This window comes from Somniosus microcephalus, chromosome 3 (assembly GCF_052327205.1).
Source record: "Somniosus microcephalus isolate GS21.2 chromosome 3, FLI_Smic_1.0, whole genome shotgun sequence".
Lineage (NCBI taxonomy): Eukaryota > Metazoa > Chordata > Chondrichthyes > Squaliformes > Somniosidae > Somniosus > Somniosus microcephalus.
This window is the reverse complement of record NC_140989.1, coordinates 288856813-288877057: the sequence shown is the minus strand read 5'-3', so window position 1 is coordinate 288877057 and position 20245 is coordinate 288856813. Positions and strand designations below refer to the sequence as shown.

Here is a 20245-nt window from a genome sequence, read left to right as displayed (position 1 = left end):
TTCCCATTAGCCTTGGCTCAGTGGTAGCACTCTTGCCTCTGAGTCAGAAGCTTGTGGGTTCAAGTCCCACTCCAGAGACTGAAGCACATAATCTAGGCGGACTCCCCAATGCAGTACTGAGGGAGTGCTGCACTGTCAGAGGTGTCGTCTTTCAGGTGAGATGTTAAACCGAGGCCCCATCTGCCCTCTCAGGTGAACATAAAAGATCGCATGGCACTATTCAACAAAGAGCAGGGGAGTTCTCCCCGGTGTCTTGACCAATATTTATCCCTCAACTAACAACACTAAAATAGATTATCTGGTCATTTATCTCATTGCCGTTTGTGGGACCTTGATTTTTGCAAACTGGCTGTCACATTTCCCTACATTACAACAGTGGCTACACATCAAAAGTACTTAATTGGCTGTGCAGCACTTTGGGATAACCTGAGATTGGGAAAGGTGCTATATAAATGCAAGTTCTTTCTTTCTTCTTCTTTCTGCAGTTGAGTGGGAAGGCAGACAGGCCACATGTTTTCAGGCCCTTATCATTGCTGCTTAGAAGGTGGAGATGGAGTACATCACCCTGTGGTAATTCTCCCTCCCTGTGGGGAATCAACCAGTCCAAGCCCTTTGTTTCTCTGTTATGGAATGGATCACCGTATGGAGATCATGGTTACAAACATTCTACTACATCAGGACTCAAATATGCCATCATACATCCTTTTGAGGAACAATCTCAGTAAATGCCTTTTTGTTACATTTTAAAAATGTGTTTCTTGTTTTTGTATAGTGGTTGATTTAGGCTCAAGGATTATACAGACTGATTAGAATAATTTCATTGTGGAAAAAAAAACTGTTAGTATGCTTACAGAAGCAAATGGTGCTCGGGTTGCTGAAATATTGACTTTAGGTGTTGCATTGAGCATCAGAAACCCCAACGATCTATGGCTTGGTCCCCAGTCTAAGCTGGGGTAGTGGAAGAGGTGCTACAATTGGGTCAGAGCACCACTAGAAAAATAGATCAGGTAGGATTCTTACTCCTGACCGCTATCCAGCAACTCCAGCTGTAAAGTGTGTCTGCGTGGACATTGGCTGAGGACAGGCTAGCCTGCTAACAGTCAGTCAAGGTTCACGTGAAGAATGGCCACTTGGATGAGGAACCGAAACGTTGGGGAGGGTGGGGGGTGGGGGATAGGAGGGGGGGCACCTCGCACCCATGAAACCAGCAAGAATCATCAACTTGAGGAGAAGAAGACAATTTTTTTTTTTAAAGCCCTCAGATTAAGTGTAAACTAGCAACGAACTTGTGATTTAAACCCCAGAAACATAACTTTGCTTGACAATAGGATTGGGCTCAGGTGTGAAGCCCCATGTGCAGCAGAGCTGCCAGCATAGGTGCAGATTTACTGGTGGGTGGGGGGCGGAAGGAGGGAGAGTTAAGGGAGTTGTTCTACCCTCAATTATTTTTGGCATGGGTTATGCCTCATTCCTGCTCCAAATTCCAGAATTGCCTCAGCTCTCTCCAACTCTTTATATGTAGTTGTCTCTCTGCCTGTCAACACTAATTGGACCCCAGCGATGTGTTACTACCTTCAGGAGAGAAGATGTGGAAAAAATATAAAGCAAAAAGAAAGGAACTGATATGTGCTCTGCAGAAGTCCATTCACAAGGTTGGTTTGTGTACCGTATGCACGTAATCAGCTGGAACATTAGATTTACCGTTAAGGATGTTTTCCAATCTTGACTTGGTAACTATGTTAATATGGAAGTGACCTGAGGTAGGAGTTAGAAAAGTCTTCCGGAAATGCTCCAAGAATCTATATAAATTATTTTGAGTTTATCTGACTTACTATGAAATACATTTTAAAATGATTTTCTTTAGGTCTCCTTGGATGAGTGAGCAAGTTTCCTGCCCTTTGAGATTCACCAAGGAATTTCTTTTTCACTCTCGATTTACAATTCAAAAGATTCACCTCAAATTACTAAAATTGCATTTATGACCCAAAAAACTCCTTATTGGACTCAGATTTCAAATCATGATTAAATAAACAGTTTTATTGAGATAAAAATGACACTAAATGAAAAGAAGAAAGTTTCATAAACCTGTTTTTTTTCTGGTGTTATTTTTTATGCTCATCAAGGGGAGGGATGTTTCAATCCGACAATTGAAAAACGTCTCCATTTCAGACACCCTCCAGTATCAGAAGGATACCACAAGTAAGATGCAGGATGAAACTCAATCTAATCTACACGAATGACAAAACAGCACTTCATTTCCCACATCAGGCATCCCAAACCCAGAGGTTTGATTCATGGAGCTGCTTCGTGTAAAACACTATGGCCTAGAAATTCAGTTGGTTGCGCCAGCCGCTAGCGCCTTAGGAGGAGTAGATGTCGGGCGCTAGGCGGCTAGCGCCCGGGCGCAGCGCGATCTGCGCCTCGCCCCAACTTCACTAGAGATTTAGCGGCGGCGCAAAGTCTTTGCGCGCGCTCAGCTGCGCGCGCAGATCATGACGTCATTTCCTCGTGCAACGCCCTTTGTGCGCCCCCAACCTGAACTTCAGTCGCGCCGCCCCATTGTGCGCCTGGCGCCCCTAGCGACTGTTAGAGTGGAACGGTGCTCAGCCGATGCGGGGCGCGGGGGGCGCAAATTAAAGGGCACTCCTCCTGCACTATAAAAGGCTGCCATTTTGCAGCACTCCTTCTTGACAAACGGATCTTTGGAGAGAGACCAAGGTAGAGAGCTTTCTGCTTTGGCCCAACACTAGGACAGGTACTTCTGGCTTCAGGCCACAGCTTTCCAATTGTCTTTGCCTTCATTGACATCTCATTGTTTGCCAGCATATTATGGGGGCTGCAATGGGTGTCAACGCTGGCTTTCTCAATTACATCCAAAGGGCTCACAGACGCCGTGAGAGAGTGGCAGCCCTGGCTAGATGGAGAGGGGGCAACAGGCGTCGGCAAAGGAGGCCTTACCCACCCAGGGTATACCGCCAGCAGTTCTCCTATCTCAACATGTCTGACGAGCAGTGTGTTCGGAGGCTGCGATTCAGAAGGGACGTGGTCACAGAGATCTGCCAGCTGCTTGGCGGTGATCTGCAGCCACAGCTGAGGAGCAGGACGTCTCTGTCGGTGGCAGTGAAGGTGACGGTGGCTCTCAACTTCTATGCCACCGGCTCCTTCCAATCCGCTACTGGGGACATTGCCAACATCTCCCAGTTCGCCGTGCATTGCTGCATCCGCCAGGTGACCAATGCCCTTTTCAAAAGGAGACGTCAGTTCATCTCCTTCTCCATGGCCCTTGCCAAGCAGCAACAGCGTGCAATGGGCTTTGCAGCATTCGCGGGCTTCCCCATGGTGCAGGGCGCCATTGACTGCACGCATGTGGCTTTGCGGGCACCTCTGGAGAATGCCGAGGATTACTGCAACCGGAAGGGCTACCATTCGCTGAATGTCCAGCTGGTGTGCGACCACAGGCAGCTTCATCCTAGCTGTCAATGCCCGCTTTCCAGGCAGCAGCCACGATGCCTTCATCCGGCGACAGACTTCTGTGGCAGACATGTTCCAGGCATAGCCTCACCCACGAGGATGGCTTATCGGGGACAAAGGCTATCCTTTGTGTACCTGGCTGATGACCCCACTCCGTGCGCCCAGCACCCCTGCTGAAGAGGGATACAACGAGAGCCATCAAGCGACCAGGAACATCATCGAACAAACAATCGGCGTCCTGAAGCAACGGTTCCGCTGTCTGGATCGTTCTGGTGGAGCCCTACAGTATTCGCCGGAGCGAGTCTCCCATTTCGTGGTTGTTTGCTGCATGCTGCACAACCTGGCTATCCGCAGGACTGAGGCACTGCCACCAGAGATTGGAGGACCACCTCAGGAGGAGGAGCAGGAGGAGGAGGAGGAGGACCAGCACAGGAGGGAGGCACAAAGTGCAAGGGCCGCCCGTCGCCGGCTTATTGAACGTCGGTTCTAGGCCCCCTCTCAGGGAATGGCTTGTGCCAATGTCAGCAGATGAATGTAGCCGCTCCACAAGCCCTCAGCCGAGCAGGGCAACCAGGACTTAACCAAAAAACCATGCACACTGCAATTTAACAACAATAATTTATTGAAAACCTCTGCCCTTCCCACATTACATGCTCATGTGGAGAAGCCCCCTCCAAAAACACAAAACTACCAGTCTCGGCCTTACAAAAAGAAAGAAAGACACCAGTCTCGGCCTTACAAAAAGAAAGAAAGACACCAGTCTCGGCCTTACAAAAACACAACAGGCATTTGAGCATACCTTCTACTTTTTGCCCTGCAAGGGTGATGCCTTTCGCATCCTTGCCTGGCCCCTGCCCGCCCTGCAGCTCCTCCTCAATGGGAGCCCAGTGGCTGCAGCAAGGCTGGGGGAAGGCTGCTGAGGGGCAGATGGCGTGACGGCAGATGCCCTTGGGGGTCGGCCTGCACCAGCTCTGGCCTTGGAGTGGCCGGCTGCTGACTGCTCCAACTCTGGTTGGGCGGCAGCAGTCTGTCCAGCGGCTCGTGGCAGCTGCAATGGCGGAGTGGCAGTGTCGGCTGCAGGAATGGTGCCAACCTGGCAGATCGCAGGTGCTCGCTGGTCGCCTGATGCAGTGGCACTCGCACGAGCCAGCACTGCAGCATGCGCAGCAAACAGCTGAAGGACAGACTGCTGGGCTGCTGCTGCGCGGCGGGTGCCCTGGCGATGCCTGGCTGATCCAGCGAGGGTGGCAGCAGTTAGTGCCCGTGTGGCCCTGGTCTGTGTCCGCATGACACCAGCCAGTGAATGGATGGCACGACTGAGCACTTTGCTAGAAGCCGACTGTGCTGCCGCGAAGTCCTGCAGACTCCTGGCCTGTGCTGCCGCGATGTCCTGCAGACTCCTGGCTTGTGCTGCACTGAATTGTTGCAGACTCCTGGCCTGTGCTGCACTGAATTGCTCCAGACTCCTGGCCTGTGCTGCCCCGAATTCCTGCACACTCCTTGCCAGTGACTCTATGGAGTCAGGCATCCTTGCCACTGCAGCCATGAGCTCAGTGTGCCTGCGCTCAGCCTGGACGGCCATTTCCTCTAGGAGGCGCACCTCCTCTGCGCTCACCGTCGCAGGACTGGAGGCCGCACTCACCCTCTGGGGAGAAGTCCGCCAAGCTTCCCCACCCCTCCCGCGTTGCTGCAGGCCACTGGGCCCCGGAGCTTCACTCTCCTCCGACCCTTCCCCCCGGCTCCCCTCCAGGGAAGACGTGTCCCCTACATCGCCATGGGCTGGCTCGGCTGAGGGTGGCATTGATGGGCCGGCTTCCTCTTCCTCCTCCTCGTCTTCCGAAGGGCTGACAGTGGCAGCTTGAGGGCCCGCCTCCTCACCTGGCGAGTCACCATCTGAAAGCAGGAAGGCACAAGAGTAGCTTTAGTGTGAGGACAGGGCGGCAGCGAGGGAGGCATGAGTGGTGCCATTCACCGCATTGGTCGGACAGTGGCAAAGGATGCTGATCTGATGCGCAAGTGGAACGAGAGAGGTCCAAAAGGTGATGCCCTTACCATTGGTGCCCAGAACAGGGTCGGCATCTCCACTGGCGACGGGGCCAATCAGCCGGCCTGCCATAATGCGCTCCACACGCTGGTCGAGGTCGGAGAGCTCTTTGAGGTCAGGACGGCCTCCCCCGGTCACAGTTCGGTTGCGCCGGTTGTGCGCCACCTTGGCCTGCAAGAGAAAGGACGGCCTCTAAGTACAGTGTGAAGCCCTGATCTTGTCTGCACTGCCTCCCATGGTCGAATAGCTTCTCCAGTGTGTAGCCCTGATCTTGTCTGCACTGCCTCCCATGGTCGAATAGCTAGTACAGTGTGTAAAGTGCTGAATGTGCAATTGATTTTCATGCCAGTCCCATAGCTGCTGGATGAGGGCTGGCCATTAGGGCTTTCAGGTCCCTTTGCCCATAATGTGAGGTGCACATGCAAGGATGAGGAGGACACTGGAAAGGGTACTCACCCTGACAACCCGAGTGAGGTCGTTGAACTTCTTCCGGCATTGCACAGGAGTCCTGGCAACCACGCTGTTGGAAGACACCCTGTTGGACACCTCCCTCCAGGCTTTCCGGTAGGCTCTGGGCAGCGGCCTCTTGCCACCTTCTGGGAACAAAACATGGCGCCTGCGCTCCACTCCGCCAACCAGCAGCCTCAGGTCACCGTCGCTGAAGCGCTGCGCTCTCTCCCTGGCCTTCTCCATAGTCCTGGGCGTTGTACAGGTGAAGCTGAAATGGTCAGGCCTAGGTTGAGGGCTGCAGTGTGCAGGGCGTGGCAGGCAAACAAATCCACCCTCCCCCTTTAAGAGCTGACCAGCGCCAGAGTGTCTGCCGTCAATCAAGAACTCGCCGCACCTGCGCTGCGCCCGGCCTCGGGGGTATCGCTCAGCACCGCCGGCTTAGCGCCTAAAGATAGTCGTGCATCGCCTGTTTTAGCGCAGCAGCAACCTCTTGGAGCGATGCGACTGAATATCGGCGAAGGGGGCGCGACTTTGCGCCGGGCGCAAACTTTAGCGGCCGCCCGACTTTACCGCCCCAAAAGTGGCTATACTGAATTTCTGGGCCTATAGCCCTGATTTTGTGGTTCTGGAATTGGTGATAGTGTGGGCGGCTCAGGGTGGGAGTGCAGAGAGCTGGCCTCACGGATTTTGCAAGTCCAGTTCCTTCTATTAATTTTAATATCTCGCTGCACATAGGAAATGAGCACAGGAGCCCGTGGAGCAGCGTGATTGGCTGGGCACAGGAAATCCAGTGAAGTATTAAAAGGACGATGAATTTTTGTTGTGGCATAACGGATGGTTCAAGCAACAATTGCTTGCTGGGCCAAAATTGTACTACATATTACTGTAGAATGTTGACAGCTCCTGATGCAGCAAAGAAGGGTATCAATCTCTGGAACAGAAGGACACTCTCTTGTTAAAACACAGATGCAGGCTGCCCGGGGTATGGGTGGTGGAGAGAGTTCACGCAGTCTCCCAGCTCCATAGAACCTGGGAGCAAATGCCAAAGATGTTTTCAGCTATCAGGAAGAATGCTGAGGTAAATGTAACTAAATTTAGGAAGACTAATATCCACGTTAAGGATGTTTTCCAGTATCCACGACACAAACACAGCTTGTGACCTGGTGCCCCCTCAGCAAGCTGACAACCTTTTCCACACATATCATGGCAACAAAGGAATACATGGTGTGTGGCATTTTAACAGCTTGCAGTGTGATACATAAATCTTGTAATGTGTGCCCTGATCCAATGCTGCCATCAGAAAGTACAGGCATGCTACAATGTAATGGACTCACACTCACTCAAGGGGGGTAATTTTGACTTTGGGCGATAGTGTAAAACGGGTGATATTGGAACGGCCGCTCGTTATACACCCCGCCCAATTTTCCTTTCAGAAGAAGCACAGTGGTTCAAGGTAAAGGTTCATGACCAGCTTCTCAGGACAACTAAGAATGGGCAATAAATGCGGCCTTGTCAGCATTGCTTACGTCTCAAGAACAAATTTAAAAAAAACAATGAACACAAACGATTCTCTCGCCTCGTAAATAAATAAATGGTTGCAACAAGGTAATTGTGGGGGAGGGGTATGGGGTGCGAATTCAACACATTTACCAACTCCTCTTCCAATTGAAAATCCGAAATACCATGAGCACTAGAGCTTATTTGATACTTTCTTCAACAGCCAAGTAATAATCGCTGTCAATATTTTTATGTGATTGAGTGTTTAAACTCATTGGCCTCGATTTTCATTGAGCCGTGGAGGCGGGCTTGGAGGCATGCAGGAGGTTAAAATCGCAAAAACTGGCGGGCGGGACCCCCCCGCCTGGTTCCTGACTCCGAGCAATTTTAACTCAGTCGTGTCTGATGGTCCCGACTCCGTTCCGCATCCAACAGGCGGGACTGGTCGTTAAGGCCCTTAACAACCACTAAATGGCTTCTATAATCCTATTTTGAAAGGCCCTTGCGATTTTAACCCTTTTCCCACGTGAAACACGCCTGGTTGGAAACACGAATGTGAAACCTGGCGGGAGCACTATTGGATTGCTGACTATCAACTGCAGGTCAGCCATTAAAGAGGAGCCATGATTTGATCAGCCATGATTTGCAGGTGGCAGGACTTAGTGGTCTCAGGTCTGGGGCAACTTTTAGAAGGCTTAACCACACCTGTGGAAGGTTGGAGCCTCACACCCATCTCCAGTGTGACCTCTTGGGAAACCCCTCTCGCCACCTTCACTCAATGCTTCCTCAACAGAGGCATATACCAGAAGCATGGGAGCCATTTATTTCCTTCCCATCTGGGCATTAGAGGAGCTCGAGCACCAGCCGCGGCAGCAGCAGAACCAGGAACAACAGCAGCATCAGCAACAGCAGCAGCAGCAGGAGCGCCAGGCTGCTGCTCACCCACCTGAAGCGGCACAGGTCAGAAGGGGCCAGCGTCTGGAAGCCCATCGGCGCAGGAGATACCCCCCAAACAGGGTCTACAGATGCAGGGTCAGCTACCTCAACATGTCTGAGCAGCAGTGCCAAAGGCGGCTCCGACTTTCGCGAGAGGTAGTGACTGACACCTGCGCAATGCTACAGCAAAACCTGCTGCCCAGAGGACCAGGTGGACAAGCATTACCAGTGGCCATCAAAGTCACCACTGCAATCAATTTTTTTGCCTCAGGCTCATTCCAGGGATCAGCAGCAGACATCAGCGGCATCTCCCAGGTGGCCGCACACACTTGCATCATGTAGGTAACCGATGCCCTCTTTGCCCTCGCGCACAATCACATCCATTTCACCAAGGATCGAGCAAGTGTCACGGTGCGAACGGTTGGATTAGCTAATCTGGCAGGCTTTCCAAGGGTGCAGGGCATCGTTGACTGCACACATGTGGCCCTTAGGGCACCCCATCGCAATCCAGGTATTTTTGTCAACCGCAAGGGCTTCCACTCCCTCAGCGTTCAGCTGGTGTGTGACCACAAGAAGGAAATTTTGCATGTTTGTGCCATGTACCCTGGCAGTTGCCATGACTCCTTCATACTGCGCCAGTCTAGTGTGCCTCCGCGATTCAGTCTGCCAGACCAACTTAACGGATGGCTACTTGGAGACAAGGGCTATCCCCTGAGGATGTGGCTAATGACGCCGTTGAGGAGGCCAGCCAACGAAGCTGAGGAGCGCTCCAACTCCAGCCACATTTCCACCAGATCCATTATCGAGCAAACCATCGGTTTGCTGAAGATGCGCTTCAGATGCCTGGATAGATCAGGTGGAGTCCTACAGTACTCAGCAGCCAGGGTCTCCGGAAGAAGAGGAGGAGGAGGAGGAGGAGGAGGAGGAGTGCAAAAACGAACATCCTGCAGAGGCCCATCAACCAGCGGCAGCATTACGCGAGAACATTGCTGCCCGGGATGCAAGGGACGCACTCATCCTGGCCAGATTTGCTTAGCCTAGTCAATCAAACACCTTTGCCTCGCTGCTTCTTACCAGAGCTTTGACAATGGTCAAGAACCAGAGGATTCCTAGCACTCTGACCACCATACTGACAGTTGCAAGTATTCTTAAGGCCTCAATGTGGAAGTCCCAATAGCGAAATGACAGATGCCACAACTGCAACATTTGCCATCAGAATTTTAATGTTCAATAACAACGTGATGGCATTTTTACAATAAACACAAAATTGCACCCAAGTGACTAATCTTGTGACCATTTGTGCAGAATTTTCCTCTTACGCGTGCTCCTACGTGGTGCCTCCCCTGTGGCTTCAGCAGATGTGGAGGCCCCTTGCTCACTTTCCTGCTGCTCCTGTCTCAACACCTTTGGCAGGCGTCCTCTGGGGTTGCGAGCCTGTGAGGGCTCGTCAACAGTCTGCGGCTCCTGCGGCTGTGCAGGTGTTGAGACGTCTATCTCACTTGGGTGTGGACTCCAGTGGGGCTCTGACCGAGGGCTCTGCAGTGGCATGGAAGTGTGAGTCCTTGGAGAGGAGCCCCCACTCCCTTGAGGTCTGCCACCAACCTCCCTCTCATGGGTCAGCTCCCCCTCAGCGCCTGCAAGTGGCTGGAGAGCACTTTGCTGCAGATCAGGGGGGCCATGGGGACCCGTATCTGCAATGGCAGTCCTGCTCAGAAGGACATCCATGAAGGTCTGATTTCTCTGTTCAATAGATGCCATTCGCTCCTCAAGAGATGTCATTCTATTCTGAACAATGACCTTGTTTTCCATACCCTGGCGACTAAGCTCCTCCATGGCCGTAGCCATCCTCTCCTCTACCGTAGCCATCCTCTCCTCTACCGTAGCCCGCCTTACCACGGAGGTAGCCATCCTTTCCGTGGTGATGCGTTCATGCACCAATGACTCCACAAAGGCTCTGCTCATGTTCGCTATGGACTCCTCCATTCGCTCCACACTCGCAGCGACCCTAGAGACAAAACCTGCCAGAGACTCCTGCATCTGTGCCTGGAGTTCCATCGCCTCTCATCTTATGGATGGACCCAGAGGCAGAGGATCGACATGCTGCTGAGCCGAGCTGGCAGAGTCCTGCGCCCTCTGACTAGGACTCTCCACTGCTGTCCCTGTCTCCACAATCTGCTGATGCTCATTTGTGAGCTGTGATACACCAGGTGACAACACTACTCTATGTCCTGAAAGTCCCACCGAGGTGTGAGTGTCTGCGCTGGTGCTGGGTGCGCTGAATTCTGCTGACGCTGCGCCCTCAGAGGTTGCAGCTTCCTCTGAGGAGTCTGGCTGCTCAGCCTCTTCTTCCTGGCTAGGGGGGACGGATTCTTGTGACGGTTCTGTGAGGGAGTAAAGGAAAGAGTCAGAGATGTGATGCAAAGGCTACATGCACATAGCTTTTTGCAGATGCTCATAAGTCCATCTGTTACAGCTTCACAATCATTATCAGCAACTCATGCAATGTCAAAGAGAGAGGTGGGGTGGGAAATTTTTCTGTCACCAGCTTGCTGTGTTACACCCGTCTGTCCGTCCCCCATGTGTGAATCATCCTCTATTCCCATAATTTCCAGGACGGCCTCCTCCCAGGGGGTCAGGTGGGCTATTGAGGCTGTCCCTCCTCCTGTCCTCGCTCGCTCTCTTTTGTTGTGAGCTCTCTTTTCCTGCAATGAGGGAGGCAAGTGGAGGTTGAGTGAGAATGAAGGAGTGAGTGTAGAGATTGCATAGCATAGATACTTAGAAAGAGACAAAGATGGAGTGAGGTTGCAAGACCAAGGGCCCTCCCTGTGTGTTGTCAGTTGTATTCAAAGCACCAGAATGATAGGGAGTGTGAGGGCTGCATGGTCGAATATTTATGTGAATGTGAGCATAGAGAGAGAGGGAATGGGTAAGGGTGCAGGGATGTCAGTGTCAAGTGGGATGTGGAGGAAGAGATTGCTAAAGCTGAGTGCTGGTGAGGAAAGGCAAAGGGGATCAGATTGAGGGTGATGGGAAATTCATACTCACTTTTCCAGTGTGCTGAAGGTCATGAAATCTTTTCCTGCACTGTATCCAGGTTCTGCGGGTGACTCCCAAGGAGTTGACCTCCTCAGCCACCTGCATCCACACTGCCTTGGTCTGAGTGGGAGGCCTCTTCCTCCCTGATGAAGGGAACAGCACCTCCCTGTTGGCCCTAGCCCCATCGACTAATGCCTGCAGTGCCACCTCGTCAAAGCGAGGAGCTGTTCTGGCCCTCCCGCTTGTCATATTTGCTGCAGCTCTCTCACACTGCACAGTCAAGAAGCTTGGCAGTCTGCAGAAGAAGCAAGGCTTGCTGTGGACCTTAAATGCAGCAGCAATGATGACGTCATCGGAGGGGACTTTCAGTCATGAAAAACCCATTTGCAAAGGCTTCTCACACGTTGGAAATCAATTGGCCAATTCAGTTAAAATTGCATCAATCTCCCACATCCATTTAGATTCGTGTGGGAAACACGAAATTCGGATAACACGACGCCATCCCGCACCTGAGTTAAAATCTCCCCCATTAAGTTTCGCAAATCATCAGTTAAGTCTATTGTAATAAGGTCAGCATTTTTTTTTTACGAGGTTTGAAATTGTATGTACTCTTTACCACAACAGTGGGAAGTACTGATGGTTCATTGGTAGGCAATGCAAAGTTTTAAGTATATGTGAAGTATTTAAATAAACAGCTTTAATTTCTGTTGAATCTATTGTAGCTCGAGGTAAGTCGCTTTCCGAAGTAACGAACATATTACTGTTAACATCTCTTTTCCCCCAATCAATTGAATGAAATTCAAAATGAACAAAAATTAAAGCATTCTAGATATGTGAAACACAATATAAAGGAATACTCACTGGACTGCGCCTCTGTGATCGGCAAAAGGGAAGAGAGAACAGATACCTGGTCAGAGAGTGACAGATTTGTGAACAAAGCTTTCATTGTCAAAGGTTAAAGTGCACAGACATGAGTTCAATCATCAGAGTACAGGAAAAGTCTCTCATTCTTGACAAGGCAATTGTTCATTAAATAAAAATCACACTCTCAGTACCCTTGGGCTGGGGAAGGGGAAAACTCAGCCAGAAGTCTCGATCCTGATTGCTAGTCAGTTGACACTGTGTCAAGAAAGGATCAAGGTCGGCTGTGATACCACCCCTCACCCTGCTTCCCCCCCGCCCCGCCCCCCCCCCACCCCCCGCCATCCCCACACCACATGCTTGCCCTCTTTAGGATTTCTCTGTGGTTTAAACATAATTCCCTGCTGGATGGGGAGACTGGACAGAGGGCAGAAAAGAATTGGGGAACATGCTGAGTTCAGATAGCTTCTTCCTTGCTGCTAACATTTTATTGAAAGCATCAGACAGAGAGATAAAAATAGACTTTTAATATACAGGCCAGGGTTTTCCACTTCTGCACTTGCCAGCCTACGATCGTCTTGCCCATTAATTTTAATGGAGGGAAAATCACAGGCTCATGAGCCCAAAACAGAAAGCTCTGGCCGCATTCTCTTAGGGGGCAGATTTTCCAATGTCTGGCGGCAGCGACACAATCGTGGTGAGAGAAAGCCTTGATTTTCTGACCTATGTTCATTGAGACTTGTGACAGGAGTAGTGTCTTGCAAAATTATCCTCTTGGTGTTCAGGTTATATTTTACAGACAGCCTACTCCAAAACTGGACAGGTGCCACCCTATCTTCACATCAGTGCCATCCTGTAACTGACCACTCAGAGGGACATGGGACCAACTTGAGTTGCCACCTGGTGGAGACATGCAAGTGCCACTTCCTGCCATTCTGTGACAAGATTTTAACACACCAGTACGGCAACCAGATCACCTGATAAACAAATGATCATGAGGCAGAAAAAACACCCTATGTAGCATATAATATGCTGAAAACTATTGCACAGTTATAAAACAAATGTTCAAAATGAATAAAACTTTAGAATACTGCCTACACAACCTGTTACTTTATTTTTTAAAACACCAATTTAATTGACATGCTCTCACTGTGACATGACTAGAAGTCACCATTTTGGAATCAGTTCTCCAAACAGTTAAGATTTTCCATCATACATTTAGTGTCGTCCCATAGTAACTTATTGTTCTTCCATGGAATTTCCTTCAGATGTTTTCTCCTGATCTCTCTTTGTGTGGCTAGTAACTCTTGCTGCATTACAGTTACACAGGTGCTGGAAATCTTCTGGAGCCCTGCCCGAGTGACCATTCTTCACATAACAGACTATCCAACCATGGGTGGAGTTACAACCAAGCAGGTTGCCGCCCACACTTGGCATCCGTAGATGCACACTTCCCAGCAGAAGTCTCTGGAGAGCGATCAGGAATGGGAATTTTGGCTTATCTTTCCACTTCTTAGCTCAGAGATCCCAACACCAAGTGTTGCCCTCTTACTACTGCTTTCGGCGAGATCAGCTAGCCCATCATGAACCAGGTATCAAAACGCAGCCTGAATAGCTCAGCTTCACACCACATTTAGTCACTGAGCCATTGATGAAACTGGGATCTAAAACTTGAACACTAAAGGGGGAGTTTTAACAGAGAGCAGGGTAAGCGTCAAACTGGCCTGACATGATCAGAGTGAAGCCCGGATGATTTTAACTCCTGGGCCTCATTTGCATCTCATTGGCGAGCTGCACACTCGATTGCATTGGGATGGCCAGCCGGCCGGTTGACTGTCAGGACAGGATCCCTGTTGGCCTCTAGAGGCTAATTTGAAGCGTGAATGCACCTCTAGAAGGTGGATTGCACTCATTTCGTATAGATTTATTCCTGATACTGCCGCAAAGATGCCTCCAGGTTCTCTGAACCCTCCCTGAAGGTATGTTGAAGGAGGTGAGTGCAAAGAGGCATGTTCTCTTTGCCACGAATGGGAAGAAGAATCCAAATGTACAGTAGGCCTGGAGAGAAGTGGCAGAGATGGTCAGTTTCAGGACCCGGGTTCAATGCAGGAAAGGCTTCAATGACCTAACCAGAACAGCAAGGGTGAGTACAGCTGTTCATTTCTCCATCTCTCTACACATCACCTGTAACAGACCTTCCCTGTCCCCTGCATTACATCCTTCTCTACCAATCACAAGCGAACACTACACTACCTCTCATTCCTTGCTGCTTGCTGCCTTCACAGTCACTAACAGCATCCTCTTCTCACATACAGAACAAGGAACTCCACTGATGACTCCCTCCTCACTTCACACTCCAGCCACACACATATCCACATTCCTTCTCAATAGTGGCTCATTAACCCTTGCCCTTTGTCTGCAGGAGAAAATGGCTCACAACATGATGTGAAGGAGCAAGACCGGGGTGGGGAATGGGTGGCAGGTTAGACCACCCAACATCCAGGTCTTGAGCGAAATGGAGCAGACGGGTTGGACAATTATTGGCTTAGCGATAGTGCAAAGTTTTGGAGATGGCAAGCTGAGGGTTTAATTGAGCAGGGTGTCTACCTATTACTTGTACCCTTTCATTTACATCAAACAATTGCACATTCAAGCAACTTGACAATGACACACTCAGTGAAATCTGGCATCTGCTACTATCGAGCCCAGTAGTGCCATACTAACTCTTGACAAGTAGGAGTTCCAGAAGATTTGGTTATCCTGGGATAGATGGCCTTTTTTCTAGCTGTAACTCAAATGGTGAATTGCCTCCTAATTATGAGGGCAAGGGAATTAATGGACTGATGGAAAACTCCTAAGATGCGAGAAACAAGAGCCAGAAGTCATGACTCATTCAGGAATCAACAGACGAAAGATTAGGATAGAGATCTTGTGGGATGAAGTTGGGATGCTGATAGTAGATTAAAGAACAAGGGGGGCAAAATAGGGTTGCGCCCCCTTTGGGGCGCTAATTTTGTCAGGCCGGTAAAAGTAGCGCCCCGGAAAAGTTAGCACACCTGCGCCCAAAATTCACTGGAAGTGCCCCGCCTCCCTCTTGGGGCGCTGCGAGTGAATATCACGGCGCTACGTGCAGCTGCGCCACGCACTGCGGCATGTCACACCGCGGTACTGCAAGCCTTCCTCTCCTTATTAAAGGGGTCTTGCGCAGCGCGACCCAGGGCCCAGCTGGGCCACCAGGGATCGGAATGCCCGCAAAAGAGCCCAACACTCAAGAGAAGTGCCGGGCTCACGGAGCGTAGCTGGCACCCCATGGGGGTGCTGCACAGGAGGCCGGGGACAGCAATGGCGGCAGATGCTGGCAGGCAGCCAGCAACAAAAATAGCCGCCCGGCACCTCCCCTTTAATTTGCGCTGCTCCGGCCACAGGTAGGCCCCCTTGACCCTGTTGGACATAGCATCCGGCGGTAAGTCAGGGGGCGCTACTGAAGATCGCGGGCGGGGCACTGCGCACAGCGATGATGTCATTGCCGGAGGCGCAGCGCCACGGGGTGCTAATGGTTACCGCCGCTGCTAACCTCCCACTGAATTTCACAGGAGGCGTTAGCGGCGCCGCGCCCAGGCGCTAGTTGCTTTATGCCCCGTTGGCGCCCTCTTAGGGCGCTAATGGGAGGTGCAAATCAACAAATTTCCTCCCCCCCAGGCCTCTTCAAAATTACTCCCAGTGCCACATGCTGGGTCACAGAGAGAGAACCAGATTGGGCATATTAATGAATGACTTGACAGACGGTGTAAAAGGATATAATGCACAGGAAGTAAAGACAAAATGAAAAACGATGAGGTCACAGAATGGAGGGAGAGGAATGACTGTTCAAAATTCTGCACACAAATGGTAGGAATCTTAGGAATAAAGTGGCAGATCTAGAGATTTAGGTTAGCGAGGGAAGCTTCAATGTTAGTTACCATTTAGACTTGGCTAAATAAGGAAATTAACAGGAAGGAAATTTACAAGGACATAAGCTGGCACTTTAGAATTATGGAAAATGGTCCAGATATTCCTCTTTTGCGGAATAGGGTGCATTTTCAGCATGTTGGGACTTCCTCCCACCACTCCTGATCCCGGACAGTTTTCTGGCCTTGGCGAATTTATCATAATTACTGTGGCTGCAGTGTGTACCATCTACAAGATGCACTGCAGCAACTCGCCAAGGCTTCTTTGGCAGCACCTCCCAAACCTGCGATCTCTCCACCTAGAAGGACAAGGGCAGCAGGTGCATGGGAACACCACCGCCTCTAAGTTCCCCTCCAAGTCACACACCATCCTGACTTGGAAATATATCGTCGTTCCTTCATCGTCGCTGGGTCAAAATCCTGGAACTCCCTCCCTAACAGCACTGTGGGAGGATCTTCACCACACGGACTGCAGCGGTTCAAGCAGGCGGCTCACCACCACCTTCTCAAGGGCAACTAGGGATGGGCAATAAATGCTGGCCTTGCCAGCGACGCCCGCATCTCATGAACGAATTTTAAAAAATAATTATGGCAGGTTCTCCGGGCTCTGTGTCTGCCTAGACAAGGCACAGAGGATGGCTATCACAGGTTGTGGACACCTGCCACACACAATGTTGCATTGCCGGCGGCCACTGTGGTGACGCAAGATGTCCCAAAAATGATTCCCAGCTTAAATAACCTGACTTACTTAGATAAGCTTAAAAAGCTAGGTCTATTCATTTTGGAGAAATGTAGACTTCGGGTATTTGATGGAGGAATATAAAATAGTTAAAGGACTGGATTGTGTTCGTATTGATATATTATTTCAATTTGATAGATTGGGGAAGACGGGGCGTCATGCGTATAAGTTACGCAAGGGAAGGGTTAAGTTAGATACTAGGTGATTCTTCTATTCCCAGAGGATAGTAGACATATGGAGTAAGTTGCCGACTCATGCAACAAGTGTTGAGTCTCTGCAAACCTTCAAAAGAGAAAGAATGCATCACCCGACATTTCCAGTAGGAATCGAAGGTGTCAAAAAATCAGTAGATGGTGGGTGGAAAATTCAGCCCATTGTATGTAAGTGGGCTAAACAATGACAGATTAAATTTAATATGGACACTTGTAAATTAATACACGCAGGAATAAAAATTGTGTTGAAATAGCCATGGATGAAGTAGAAAAATGTTGGGGTTTCAATTGACTCAATGCTCAACATGTCCAACTTCTGTTTGGCCCCAAAAATCTGCAGGTGGGCACATCCTGCAGTGAGTGCAGAAGTACACCTGCCCGTGACCTCTGCTGCTGACCCCACCAAAGGTGGCGGAGATAGGGGCAGTCGCCTTCATTGCCATGGAAAGCAAGTAGCTGGTTGTGGGGTAGGGAGTGCTGGATCCACCCCTACACAAAGAAGTTGTGGGTGACCCCACAAAATTTCAAAAGCAGTCACGGCCAGAGCATGCCAGAACAGCTGAGGGGTTTTGCCCCAAAAGCAAGGAGGTTAATTTCAATATAAAGCTGGGTAATTTCAGGCCTCTGCACAGAGCTGGGACTCACTTTGGTGACGTCATCAAATGGTTTCATTGGGAATCCATCCATCAACTTCAAGGACCTTCCAGGATGCAAACTTGGAGGTTCCCAAACCAGTAATGTTCATTACCAGCCTAGTAACGGGCCACAGTAACATACATTGATTCTTTAGTACATGATTTTCCCTTCAAAGGTAGCTTGACAATTGGTATTGCTGGAACATTGATGAGTCCCTCTGTTCTCACCAACATTCCGATAAACAAAGTTCAAAAATTATCCATGAAAGAGGACAGACATGCGAGTTAAAGTGCACCTTCCCTTTTTTATTTAAAAAGAGGAAAATTGCTCTTACCAGACTTCTTCTCTAAAGTATGAAGCATTTATTAGAAAAATAAAATAATAATGATAGATTTTTTTCCCGCCGAAATGTTTCATATTCTAACACTCCAAAGTAAAAACACAATTAACAAACCACTGTTTTCATGAGAAAGAACCATTTGTAAGCATGATAAAAATCATGTCAAACTGTATAATCTCACGTGACATCATTGTGAAGAAAGACAGCTCTTGTGGAAAAAATATTTTGCCAAACACTTTTCTATCAGATGTGTCCCTTTAAAAGGTTCATATGAAGGCAAAGCCTTATAGAAGTTTAAAAAAGATCTGCTCAACATCTTTGTGCCTGGCCATGGTTAATTCATTTATAGTACTACATTAATCCGCCCTGAAATCTGATAAAAATTAGCAATTACAAATCACTCATTCATTTCCAGCACAATGATTAGATTAAAGGATCATTATCACTGAGCAACATGTTCAGGTTTGATATTTCATCTGATATTCCATATTAATAAATCCTGTTATATTAATAGAAAATTGATATATTTTATTCTATATTCAGACCTGTCCTTTCTCTGATACCAAAGGATTTTTAACATTGTTTGTAAATTATCAGATTAATCCTTTTAACAACATTGAAAGGTTGAAGCATGGTTCCTTTTGTAAGGTGCACATCCTGTACAGGACATAGTACAGACTATGATGGTTCTGCAACTTTATACTTCTAATCAGCCCAAGCATTTAATCAAAGAGTGACCGTGACAACTTACACTGATTGGGTTGATGAGTTGTATAACATATATTTATACATGCCACCTGACGATGGCTGAGCATATACCTTTTTCTGGGGATTAGATGGTGTGGTGTGTTATTGTACTATCCTTATGCTTGTGGATATGGATTCGAATCCAGCCTAGGCTGAAGAATGAGTCTCTTTTTCCTGCTTACTGTATGGGCCCAATGTGGAATGAGCTTAGTGCATTTTCAATTCAGCTGCTAATGGGTTTGGGCCCACAACATGTACCCACCCTGAATTTGGCACTCTGTTTTCAATCTCATTTAGATGGATCACAAAGGCGGGTGACACAGGGGCATTCTTCAGAGATTGGTGCCGACACATTATCGGACAGAGTAGAGGAGAGCTGTAAGCACCCAGGAGGGAAAGAGAGAACAGTCAGCACTTGGGATGCAGAGAGACCAGTGAACACAAGCACCTGTGGGAGGGTTAGTGAGCACTTTGGGCAAGGGAAAAGGCAGACACGAACACATAGAGAAGAGACTGTAGTGAGTCCCTGGGAGGGGGACTGCAGTGAACAAATAGGAGGGAGAAAGCAGTGTGCGCTGGGGGCGCAGTGGGCACTGGGACCGCAGTGGAAACTGGGGGTGCAGTGGCACTTGGGCCAGGGGAGGCTAGGGTGAGTGGGAGCACAGTACAGGATCAGATCTAGGAGCAAAGCTGTGTGCCAATATTGGAAGAGTGGAAGTGGGCTAAGTGCAGGGCTCAAAGTGGCTGCCAAATTTCCAAGATTCAATGAGGAGTGCAGTTTCTAGGTATAGCTATTGCAAGGTGTTTCTGTTGGTTGCAAAGAAAATGTTTTCTTGCACTGGGTTATTCTTTCTGATAGAAAGACTGAGAATGGGAGACTGAGCAGGGGAAGTCAGGTGCCCATGCACAGATCTCAAAAATATTGGAATCCAAGGCTTGTAACCCACATTGTAACTTCTGGGAAAGGAGAAAAGCTGAATCTCCAGGAGAGAGGGTCAGCCGCTGGGGGAAAACCTTACTGGATGGATTTCCAACAGGATATGGACAACTTTGTGCATAACATTAAATATTTCTTTGTGAGTTATTTAAGTTTCTTTGTATTTATTATGTTATTAAAAAAAAATTCTTGTATCTATATTGTCAGCTTGGCCACTTAAAGAAGTCAGGAAAAACTGTTTGAATGATTTGGTTGGTTAGTTTTGTGGTGGTTCCCAGTTGTTGATTGATGTCTTTTCCTACCCGTCCAGTGACAGAAACTTTAGGGCCAATTGTAACTTGGCTGTGTTGTCAGCCATGGCTCAGTTTGTAACACTCTCGCCTCTGAGTCAG

General features: G+C 49.2%; 1 protein-coding gene across 10 annotated transcripts in view; it reads right to left on the bottom strand.

Annotated features, from left to right (window-relative positions):
• sgip1a (SH3GL interacting endocytic adaptor 1a) overlaps positions 1-20245 on the bottom strand; it is a 286659-nt gene that overhangs the window by 93574 nt on the left and 172840 nt on the right. For all 10 annotated transcript variants that reach the window (XR_015077669.1, XM_085982717.1, XM_085982720.1 and 7 more), the window contains one exon: positions 12296-12307. Coding sequence is in view for 9 of the 10 variants with exons in the window: in XM_085982717.1 (XP_085838843.1) it covers positions 12296-12307 (12 nt within the window). In the remaining variant the exon portion in view is untranslated. The remainder of the gene's footprint in view (positions 1-12295; positions 12308-20245) is intronic.